At 42.7% G+C, this 11,489-nt stretch overlaps 2 protein-coding genes across 2 annotated transcripts; one reads left to right on the plus strand and one right to left on the minus strand.

Annotated features, from left to right (window-relative positions):
- Positions 1-511: 511 nt before the first annotated feature.
- LOC147823977 (leucine-rich repeat-containing protein 37A2-like) lies at positions 512-4,037 on the plus strand. Its single transcript, XM_087190989.1, is given in 1 exon segment — positions 512-4,037. A coding segment is annotated over 1 exon segment (2,712 nt). The 5' UTR covers positions 512-887; the 3' UTR covers positions 3,600-4,037.
- Positions 4,038-6,832: 2,795 nt separating this feature from the next.
- LOC106010596 (pyrin and HIN domain-containing protein 1-like) lies at positions 6,833-8,286 on the minus strand. Its single transcript, XM_087190993.1, has 2 exons — positions 7,342-8,286; positions 6,833-7,237 (listed from the first exon to the last, which is right to left on the minus strand). The coding sequence occupies exons 1-2, from the start codon at positions 7,443-7,445 to the stop codon at positions 7,051-7,053; spliced, it is 291 nt and encodes a 96-aa protein (XP_087047119.1). The 5' UTR covers positions 7,446-8,286; the 3' UTR covers positions 6,833-7,050.
- Between the last annotated feature and the right edge of the window lie 3,203 nt (positions 8,287-11,489).

The following is an 11,489-nucleotide window of genomic DNA, read 5'->3' on the forward strand; positions in this document are numbered from 1 at the left end:
ACTCTGCCCCCGCGTCCCCGTCCTCCCCGTCCCCCGCTTCAATGAGCATGCTCACCTACCCTGTGGCTCCCTATATAAGGAGGCTCTCATTTCTGGTAGAGTGCTCAGACTCCTCTACTAAAAGGCTTAGCTCTACCTCTTCAACTGACTGTCAGATTCTCAAGTCTTCAAAGAATGAGAGCCGTGACCCGGAGTTGCCACACTGAGCAATAAAGCTCAGCTGTGCCTCAGAGCTGTGTTTCAGAGCCACCACACTGAGTTGTAACACCTGGCTATAGCACAGAGCTGCTCCTCTCTGCTGCAACACTTCTGAGCATCCCAAGACCAAGCCCTAACTTCCATGGGAACCTCTTCCCCACCCCACCCAATGGCTGGTGCAGGCCCAAGACCACACGTTGGCATTGCTATGGAGAAGAGGCCCTGCGAAAAGCCACTGTCACCTTTTAAGGGAAAGAGAGTGAGGCCTGGGCACTGGTGGGCAGCCCTGAGAAAGGTTTCCTCCACTATGATGTCATACAGAAAGGGTGGGGTGTGGCAGAATGTGGGTGAGCACCGTTACCAAGGCACTTGCCACACAGGTGGCTGCCAGAAAGGTTCTAGCAGACCTAGGGTCAGCACCCTACTGGCCTAGATCTGTGCGACTGAACCTTGCCCTGTCATGTTTTCGCTTTATTTCTGGGCTACACTGTTGCTGCACTGGCAACAGATGTGCCTGCCCATCCTGGCTGTCCCACAGCCAGGCTGGACCCCATACCGAGTTCACCTGAACTCTGAGCCCCTAGCAGCTAATAAGGCCTGTTCCCTCGATTCTGATCTCACTCACTGGCCTTACTCCCCCAGAAGAGGCTGGGGGCTTTGTTTACCTGGATTCCTCGGTGCCCACCAAGATGTTGTCTCCACCTCAGAGGTTTGCGGGACAGCTGTCCCCACAGCTGGATAAGGTTGCCGCCCCACCTCAAGGTCTGCGTGCCAAGCTACCTTGGCAAGAGAGGCTCCGAAAACTGGTTCTGAGGTCTGAAGCTGTTCATGCAAGGTCCGCCAAGGTGACGCTTCCACCACCAAACCTGATTCTGGGCACAGTTGGACCTTTGGACCCACAGCTTACCAGAACTCGACTGTGGACTGCAGAAGCCAGAGTTCCTCCAGCTGTGCAGAAGCCCTCCTCCCAGCCTGCAGACCCCGCTGAGTCTGTCACTCAACCTCCAGCGCCTCCGGAGACGGGAGCTCCAAGTCCTGGTCAGGAGCCCACTCAACATCGCCCATCACGCCTGGTCGCAGGCCCACCTTCCCACGTGGATCCCAGCAGCACTGCCGTGCCCTCCACAGGGGCTGCACGCTCTTTGTCCCTGCAGAAATCTATAGCTCCTGTAACACAGACTGGGGTGATGCTGCCACGCCCAGACCAGGTTCAGGCTCAGCATCCAATCCTGACTGAAGTCACCACTCAACCAGCGGAGGTGAAGGCTCTAACTGTGCTAAGTGCACAGAGCAGCATGACACACAAGGACATATGCGACCTCTGTTCCTGCCAGGAGGAGACCCTGTCTTGCACTGACCTCAGCCCCACCTGCAGGCTGCACGAGGTGCCTGCCCTCGAGCCCAGTGCCCACAAGAGGACCTTCACCGTCTTAAATTTCCAAGGAAATTCTATTTCTTCCCTTGATAAGAAGGTTTGGAGAACATACCAGTGGGTTGAGGAACTAAATCTCAGTGGAAACTCCCTGACTGAATTATGAAAAGACTCCTTTGCAGGCCTGCTGTCCCTGCAGTACTTAGATTTATCCTGCAATAAAATACATTCAATTGAAAGAGGGACATTTGACTCACTACCCTTTTTGCAGTTTATAAATCTTCGTTGCAATTTTGTTTCTCAGATCAGCTACGGAACATTTCATGCATGGCACGGGATGCGGTTTTTACATCAAGTAGTCCTCAACAATAACCCTCTGACAACTATCGAAGATCCATCTTTTTTTAAATTACCAGCATTAAAACACCTAGACTTGGGAGCAACACACGTGCCCCCTGCAGAGCTGGAGAACATCCTCACCATGACTCTGGAGTTGCAAAAACTGATCTTGCCGAGCCACATGGCCTGCTGCCTCTGCCAAATTAAGAGTGATATCGAGGTTGTGTGCCCGACAGTCAAGCTGGACTGTGACAGCACCTGTCTGTCCAACACCATGCAGTGCCTTGAGGCAGCAGCCATGGGGAATGTGGATGGGATGCTCATGAAGGTGCTACAGGCCCGGAACAACAGCACCAGCGCCCAGCTGAGCATCGAGCCTGAGACATCATCTTCGCAGCAAAGCGTGTCCCCCTGGTCAGGCATCATGAGCAACCAGCTCAAGTTTGATGACCAGAGTGACATGATCAACGCCCTCAACTACGTGGTGCCCTATCTCTCAGAGGAAAACCCAGAGGATGTGCAGTCAGCTCTACTGCCACTCATTGCAAGGCTTTTTCCAAATGCATTTCATGGAGATAACACAGATTCTTTAAAAAAGGATATAAAGAACTCCTCCTTTATCCATGAATCCAACAAAAATAAATTGGAAGAGCTGAATTTGCTCAGAAATCGGTCAAATGTAGAAATTCAGAAAAAAATGGAGGAGGTTAAGAAGGAAGAAGACACTGTCAGGCGTATACAGCCCAGCATTTTGGGTCCCACCTTGGAGCCCCAAATATCTAGAACACTGAGAAGGGCTCCGACACAGGAAAACAGCATGGCAGAGAACCTGAGAGGAAGAAGGCTGCACACAGTGGACAGGGTCCTCAGGGGCCTGAAGGGCACAGGTAAAAGGCTGCTGCAGGACAGGAGGAAGCAGCAGGTCAGGGACAGGCAGGTCACCTGGCCCCTTGCACAAGCAGCCTCAGGGACCCCAGTGCCACGGAGCTGGAGCAGTGTCATGGGGGCCCCCAGCCCCAGGAACCTGGAGAGATTCTCCATCCTCACAGAAGGACAGAGGGTAGCCACCCCTCCCTCCCTGCCAGCTCCCTGGCTGGGCAGGTCCCCCACCTCCACCCCTGCCAGAGCCCAGCCTGTGGTGAGAAGCAGAGGGAAAGACTTCACCCACAGCATACGGTTTCTAAACCACGGGCAGGACAGAGTGCTAAGAATGAAGGCAACTCCACCTGCCTGGCAGTCACAAAAGAGTCATCACTTGGCTGAAACTCTCTTCCCTGTGTCCCTCAGAACAGCCCAGACCAACCTGAAGGCACAGCTCACCAGGGGAAATGCACGCAGTGACCTGAGCCCAGCAAAGAGGCCTGGGTTCCGGGCACGGAGGAGCCTCATGGACTCCCCTCCAGGAGGCTTCCCGTCAGCACAAGGAGACCTGAGTGTGTCTGCCACAGCCTCTGCCTCAGGCTCGACCTCGGCCCCCACACACATCACCTCCCCAGTGCTGTGGTCTCTGGGGGTCGGGTTAGAAACACAGCTGAATCACTTGCTGCAGCCACTCATCCCTGACTACAGCGTGAGATGGCTCATTGCCCAGGTCGTCAGCATTTTGAAAATGGACTGCGCTGAGCACCCCGTGTCCCCCTCCTGCCAAGCTCATCTCCAAGTCTCACCTCCTGCTGATGCGTCTGACTGAGCAGCTGGAGTCCACTGTGTCCCAGGCCCAGGGGGAGCAGCAGCAGCTGTATTCTGACCCCATGGTCACGGAGGGGACAGAAGCCCATGGTAAGCAGAAGGGAGAGCAGACACCTTGGATGTCCAGAGAACATGTTCTTGAAGGCATGTATGTATACAACTGGATCATCAGGGTATTAGCAGCCCTGGTTGTGATGATGATACCTGTCATCATCCTCACCATCGCCTTCTGCGTCAGGCACAGAAGAGCCAGAGTGGAAGATCCAGAGGCCGGGTGGAACCCCAACGAAGAGGCCAAGCCTGCAGAATCAGCCAGTTACAGCGAGAGTGGTGTGCCAGTGGAGGTGGTCATCTAGTGACCTTGTCCTGTGAGTGACCAGCAAAGCTTATTTTTCCCTCATCAATAAAGACGTTATCTCCTATTAAAAAAAAACAACTGGAAAAAATTAATCATCTTTCTGTTTTAACTTGACTAATAGGTGGTAATCATTTCCTCAAGTTCTATTAACAGTCGTGTGTTACTTAAATAGGAAAATAATGAGAGAGAGAGAGACAGAGAGAGAGAGCACATGTTGTTAGTATTATGGGTTGTGGATTTTCCTTCTGTGATTCATAATATTTCTCCTTCAATATACTCAGGGGAAAATATTCCCCTCTTTAGGATAAGAATCATTAGATTTTTCATGTAAAATGACAATGGTGGCAGATTTTGTGAAAAACTGACAAATCTAGTTTGCAAGTAGTATTATCTAATAAGAATGAACATGCAATTATAAATTATAGTTGATTTTCTTGTACTTCCAGGTCTTGGTGTATGATCTCTCTGCTGGAATTCCCATTTCCCAGCTTCCTGGACTCCCTATCCTATTAAACTACTTCATCTGTTTTTATACCTTTCACATCTCACAAAAGATCATCACCTCCTTGACTAGATTAAATAATCTTGATTAGATAGTCATTCATTGGCTGTGCTACTCATATTTCAGTACTTCCAGGCACTAATGGAGAGCTCTGCGGTAGTCATAGTCTTACAGCATACAGTAAACTAGGAAGACAAACATTTATTAGTTATGTTGTCATAAAGTGAGAAAGCACAAGATCCTATCCAAGTGAGCACTGCAGGTGTTTTACCTAGTAGGAACGGGTTTTCAGGAAGGATTTCCTGAGGACAGGATTTCAATGTTGGGATTCATCCATATTGGATATCAATATTAACAGTGGATAGGTTTGGCACTCAAAGGTTTTCCAGGTGGAAGAACTGCATGGTGTGTGAAAATCCTGAAGAAGAAAGTATGGGGTGTGTTGAAGAAAATATAACAGATTATCCAGCTAAGGAAAGAAATGTGGCAGAAATCAGAGCAGGAGGAAATGACCCCACTGCTGTAAACATGTAGAGGTGCCTGGAGTCAGCACAGGACAGAAAACTTCCTGCAGTCAGAAAGAATAGTAAGCTCATTAAGTATTTCTGTAGCAGCAAAAGGCTAAAAAGTAGTGAGTTATCTCCTAGCTATCTACTCATCTATAGTATATATATACATAAATATATTGTGTGTATGTATGCATATACTATATATGTCTCTATATAATACATGAAGAGACACTATGTATAATAATTATATACATATAACTTGATTAATTCATTAACTATTGGGGCTATTTTCTCATTGGGGATGAGATCAGAATGAGATCAGAAAGGTCTGATTCCTATATTTGGGCTGAAGAAAAGGCAGGGAAAGGGGAGCCGGCAGTGTGTACCTCAGTGGAGGAAGCCCCGGGTGGAGTGGACATTGAGACCAGGGCAGGTGAGCAGAGGTGCATGGCTGTGGCTGTACCAGCTTCCGCAGGACAGGGAGGTGGAGCCTGCTCCTCAGACACCTTATTCTTCTTCTTGGCAGTCTTTTCATTGTTTGTGTTTTTTCATTTCTGAAGTAATTCAATTTTCCTGTTAATGATCCCCAGTATCAAATGAAACAGAGCACATATTCATTATTGGGTAGCCAGTTTATTATGCCTAAAAATGTTTTTCTTAGAAACTTGAGGAAGTTCTGCCTATCGCCTGGCCAGGTGTAAGATATGGGCATATATGGTGCCATGAAGCAAAGGGAGAGACAGAGTTACAGTATACAGGTATATAATTCTTCCAATTGCTTCTGTAGTGGGATGTGACTGATTTGGAATTAGAAAAGTCATAATTTTATAAACATGGGCAAACTACTTTCCTACCCAATTCTCAAGTTAACACACCTGTCTAGTAGGAATGAAATATTTTTATGCCAAATAAGCAGTTATTATGCAGTCTGGTAAATCTAAGACTTGATGGGAAACTAACGTTAAATAACTCCTTGATGGGGATTGTGGGGAAAGAGCTATTTCAGAGCTTCTTTAGTGGAGCTTCAAGCCCACAAGCCCTTCAAGGTTGCTTCTCTCAAGCTCACCAGAGTCTTAGGAGTCTCCTCCACTGTGTTGCTTGGTGTTGATGTTGGTGTAATAGAAGCTGCCTCTTCTTGCTTTTTCTTTTTCACTGTAATAGTTTTCCCTTTTGCTGGGGTAGATTTCCTTCTCCTCACAACAAATATATACAAAAGAACACATTGTGAACCCAGAGCACATGGCCTAGGATGACCAAACCAGTTTCAGTGCTATTCACCCCAGTTCTTGGTTATGGGTCTAGGATGGCCATATCCACCCCCACTGCATTATCTTGGCCCAGCTTCAAGGGGCCTGACAGTCATGACACATGCACTGCCTCATTTCCCTCAGTGCTTTTCTTTCTTGCTCCATATGCAGTGAGAATATTGTCTCCAACCCCTGGATTCCACATACCTTAGTCAAACCTTTCTCAATCCTGTTCACCTATCATTTTCTTTTGAAGTTTAAGGTTTTCATGATGTTCCCCTGATTGTCAAATTTCCAGTATAATACACTGAAGTTACAGAGACCAGTAGAAGGAAACATAATAGAGATTATGTAGTAAGATATGGATATGGTGACTGTAGAGTTTGATTTCTTTAAATCCTTTTCAGAGAAATCTCAGTATTTTTATAAAACAGGATGTTCTTCATGTCTCACTGAGATTGGTTTACAATAAACAACTGCCCAATCTTTATTATTAGAGAGGGTCATGATGACAGTGTAGTCTTAATAGAAGAGGTGAAACAATTGGGTTAATAGATATATTTAAGATATAAACCATAATTTTATAGTTTTGTTTATTATTTTATAACTTTCCTATGTTATTGAAAGCCTAGTCATTAATCTATTTTATCCAAAACTCAAGTATAAAATATAACAATCCAGTGGGAAGGGAATGACCAAAGTTATCAATTTGTTGGCATCTGATGTACCAACATTGCCATGGCCACTGAGGCATAAATTGAGAGTTAAATGGGTAAACCATGACCAAGGAAGGTTTCTATTCAAAGTGGGGAGGTTGCAGAGAGGGTAGGACAGTACTAGGAGAGTGATCTCTGTTTCCCATTACCTTTTAACATCTCTTTTCTAAGATCATCAGCAAGGTTTTCAAGTTCTGCTATTGCTTTAAACAATTCTATCAGTTTTCTCACTCCAGCATCACTCTGCAACATCTCTTCCATCAGATCAGCAAATTGAATTTTGTTGCGTTCATCTTGCATTTTTTTGTCAGTTTTTTTTTTTTTTTTTGGTACCAAGGATCGAACTCAGGACCTTGCGCTTGCGCGGCAGGCACCGGAACCACTGAGCTAAATCCCCAGCCCATTTTCGTCAGTTTTAATTCAGAAGCCAGTAAGGACTTAACCATTCTAAAATGATAATGAGTGATAGGTTCTATTCCTTTTAGCAGAACAAGTTTCTTGTATTCATTCAACATCTTTAAAATTAAGGATGAGCCTACAAGAGACAATCAGCACACAATATTACACATACACACAGAAATTTTTAAAAAATAGGATATAGTTGTGTGAGTGAATGACCCATGTCAATGTGCTAAACACACATATGAACCCGACTCCTCTTCCTTCCATTTTGGAGTGGATCCTTGCCTAGACATCCATCTGTTGGTTCCCACCTCCCCACACTCACTATGACTTATGTGCAAAATGGACTGTAGCTTTTTAGCTTATATGTGAATAACTTCCTGCCACAGCACTGCAGTTCCATGCTGAGATACTGACCTTTGTCAACTTAGCTTTTCTATAATAATTTCCCTGCCTTGGTGTTGGGCTTGTGTCCTCAGTGCAACTGTCATTGTCCCTTTGTAGGACTTCTATCTATTCCTTAGGTCAGAATCTATAATTTATCTACAAATTTAGCTTCCCATGAAGGCCTTCAATAATCTGTCTCCTACTTTACCTGTCATTTCCCATCTCTCATACAGAAGCTCCAGAGCTATATAGCACAGCTTCCCCTTTTAAAGTGTCTGCATTGACTATGCTTACTGTACTTCTTGAAAGATAGAGCTTGAGAATGTATGGCCTTCATGAAATAACCAAATTTTATGGGTATAATGTTATTGCTTGATAAGAAGAATGACTTCTAGTGTTCTATGACAAAATATTAGCTAGACTAAGAAAAGAAAGAAAAAAGTCAAATAAGATTAAAAGTGAAAGGATGAAAAATTAAAACCAATAGCACAAAAATTCAAAGAGAAATAATGAATTATAACAAAATTATATGTCCCAAATTTGGATAACTTAGAAGAAATAGAATCATTCTAATGACCAAAACTGAATCATTATGAAATAGAAAATTTGGATAAACCAGTAACAACTGAGATTGAATCAGTAAAAAGAATCTGCTGTAAAAGTAATTCCTATCCTTTATATCTTCACTCATGAATTCTATGAAACATTTCAGAATAAATAAATTCCAACCCTTCTAAAACTCTTCCAAAATAAAAAAAATGAAACAGTTTTAAACAAAGTTTGCAAGGTCAAAATCACTCTAAATATCATAGTCATACAAATCCCACTACAACAATAGAAAACAATAGGCCAGTATCTCTGATGAATATAGATATAAAAATCCCCAACTAAATACTATCAAACTAAATTCAACAGCACATTAAAAGAATCATATCCCAGACAAGGGATTCAAGGACAGGCCAATATGTACAAATCAATAAATGTGATACACCATATTAACAAAATGAAGGACAATAACATGACCACCTCAATTGATACAGAAAAGTTATTTGATAAAATCCAACATCTTCTCACAATAAAAGCCTCTCAATAAATTAAGTACAGAAGGAATATGTGTAACAGAATAAAAGCTACCTTTTACAATTGTACATCACATTCAGCAGTGCCAAGTTGAAAACTTTTCCTGTAACATGAAGAACAAGACAAGAATGCCCACAATTAGCCACTTCTGTTCAACACAGTACTAGAAGTCCTAAACAGAAAAATTAGCAAGAAAAAGAAATAATATGTATCTAAATTTGAAAAGAAGGATTGTGTGTGTCTGCAGAAGGCATGATCTACAGTTTTCCTTCCTGGTATAAGAAAAATATAATAGCTTCAGAGTCATTAGTCTCAAAACCCAAACACAAGCCATATCTAGATGACATCTCTGAAAAGCAATCATTCCACAAAGGTTTTTACACACAAGCAACAAAGATACCTACATTAAGAAGTCTTGAAATATCAACCCAGGAATTAAATCAAGGACAGTACCAAAAATGAAAATGAGAAGACACTTAAGCAAGGCAAAAACACAGGCTTCCATGCCACAGAAAAAGGAAATTCTGGGGGAAATGAGGTGGAAAAGTCTGATAAGCAACCACTTGGACACCCTGAACTGACAGCACAGGAAGTAACAAAGCAGATGCATGAGTCTCTAGAAAATTTCAAAACAGAAATAATCTCCCAGATAAATAAGGATGTGGTGAGCAGAGTGAAAGACATGATTAGAAGCTCTAGAGCAGAAATAGATAAGAAAACAGATGAGATCAGAAACATGCTGGAAGTCATGAATGCCCAGCATAAGAAAGAAATGGAAAATATGATCACTCAACATAAGAAAGAAATGGAATCCATGAAACAGATTCAAACAGATATTCAGGAGATTAAAAACCCCATTGAAAGAATGCAGAGCAGACTAAGAGAATCTGAAGACAGAATATCAGATATGGAAGACAGGTTTGCAGTTAAGAACCATGAAAACAGAGATTTCTTAAAGATAGTAAGGGACCATGAGAAATCAATCCAACAGCTGCTAGATGATGCAAAGAAGAATAACATAAGACTCATAGGAGTCCATGAAAAAACAGGAGAAAGCACAACAGACATAAAAAACTGTTCACAGAAATAATAGTAAATAACTTCCTAGACAGAGGTAGAGAGTTGGACCTACAGATAAGTGAGGCATATAGAACTCCAACTAGCCATGACCAAAAAACATCTGCACATAGACATATAATAGTCAAGATCACAGAAACCCAACAGAAGAACAAAATTCTACAGGCAGTTAGAGAAAAGAAACAAATCACCTACAAAGGAAAGCCCATCAGAATCACGGCAGATTTCTCAACACAAACCCTCAAATCAAGGACAGCATGGAGTGAAGTATTTCAAGCCCTAATAGAAAATAACTTCCAACCTAGACTGTTGTATCCAGCAAAATTATCTTTCAAAATCGATGGGGAAATTAGATACTTCCATGACAAAGAACACCTGAGACATTTCATGAACACCAACCCAGCACTCCAAACAATTTTAAGCAATATCCTAGAAAAAGACAATGAAGGTCACAACTCCATGAGGCCCAGCAGAGACAAGGCACCATGAAAGGTAAGACACTAAAGCAAAAGGGGGGAAAATAAGAAAAGAGCCAACAACAGTAAAACATCAGGACAAGGATGAATCAATATCTGTCAATTATAACTATCAATTTTAATGGCCTCAATTCACCAATCAATAGAAATACCCTGGCAGAATGGATTAAGAAGCAAAACCCAGCAATATGCTGTAATCAAGGAACACACCTAACTCAAAAGGAAATCCATAGACTGAAAGTAAAACGATAAAAGGGAAACCTCATGTTTTGAGGTGGGAATTAAATTGGTACAATCATGATGGAAAATAATATGGTATTTTCTAAAAAAAAATAGACTTTTAATCCAACTTCTATGCATATTTTCAAAGGAATTAAAGCTAGAATCTCACTTATATTATAGTAGATTGTAAAATAAGTTTTCTGAGTGTCCAAATGACTTAAGTGCCACCTCTAACATTGGTGTAGAGTACAGCTAAATTAAAATTAAATATTCTTATAAAAGTATTTAGATGTTATACATTTAAAACTGAGGATTTTCTATTCTGTGTGTGTGCTTGTTGTTGGATTTTGTAAAAGTGGAAAAATATCATACAATGGAATAGATGTGTGCCTTTTAATTTTGTTTCATGATTTTTTTTTTGGTACTGGTGTTCGAACTCAGGACCTTCCACTTGCGAGGCAGGTGGCAGAACCACTGAACTAAATCCCCAGCTCTGTTTCATGATATTTTTCTCATGTCACTCTCTTGTCTTTTACCCAGATCTTCACCAAAACCACCACTCTTCAGCCAAGACAACTAAAGGCCTCTTCTAAATATCAGCTTATGACAACACATACTTAGAAAAATTATTTTACAATCTGGAGTAGCCCAAAAGCATTTTCCTTTGCTCAGGCCTCAGTTGCTCAGGAACAAAGCTGTGTATTATCTTCCTAAGAAGGATCAGAATCAAACTACTTCAGGTCACCCTGTTCTGGATGCAGCTGATATCAGTTTGACTCCCCTCACCCACTACCTAAAAGAAGCAACATTCATTTCTCTTGATCTTGTGGATTTCAAGGTGACTGGATCTTTTCTACAAAAAGTACTGATAGACTCACCTACTTGGAAATTTCTTCAGCAGTAGTCCAGATCTTG

The sequence above is a fragment of the Heterocephalus glaber genome, unplaced genomic scaffold, assembly GCF_053883595.1.
Source record: "Heterocephalus glaber isolate CG9 unplaced genomic scaffold, H.glaber_assembly_v1.0 deba00001561, whole genome shotgun sequence".
Lineage (NCBI taxonomy): Eukaryota > Metazoa > Chordata > Mammalia > Rodentia > Bathyergidae > Heterocephalus > Heterocephalus glaber.

Bases quoted from the DNA above. Each gene is read 5' to 3' on its own strand.
- LOC106010596 (XM_087190993.1), bottom strand. From the start codon at position 7,445: ATGTTGAATGAATACAAGAAACTTGTTCTGCTAAAAGGAATAGAACCT. The intron at 7,238-7,341 runs GACGAAAATGGG...AAAAAAAACTGA, and splicing joins CTGGCTTCTGAATTAAAACT to CAAAAAAATGCAAGATGAAC.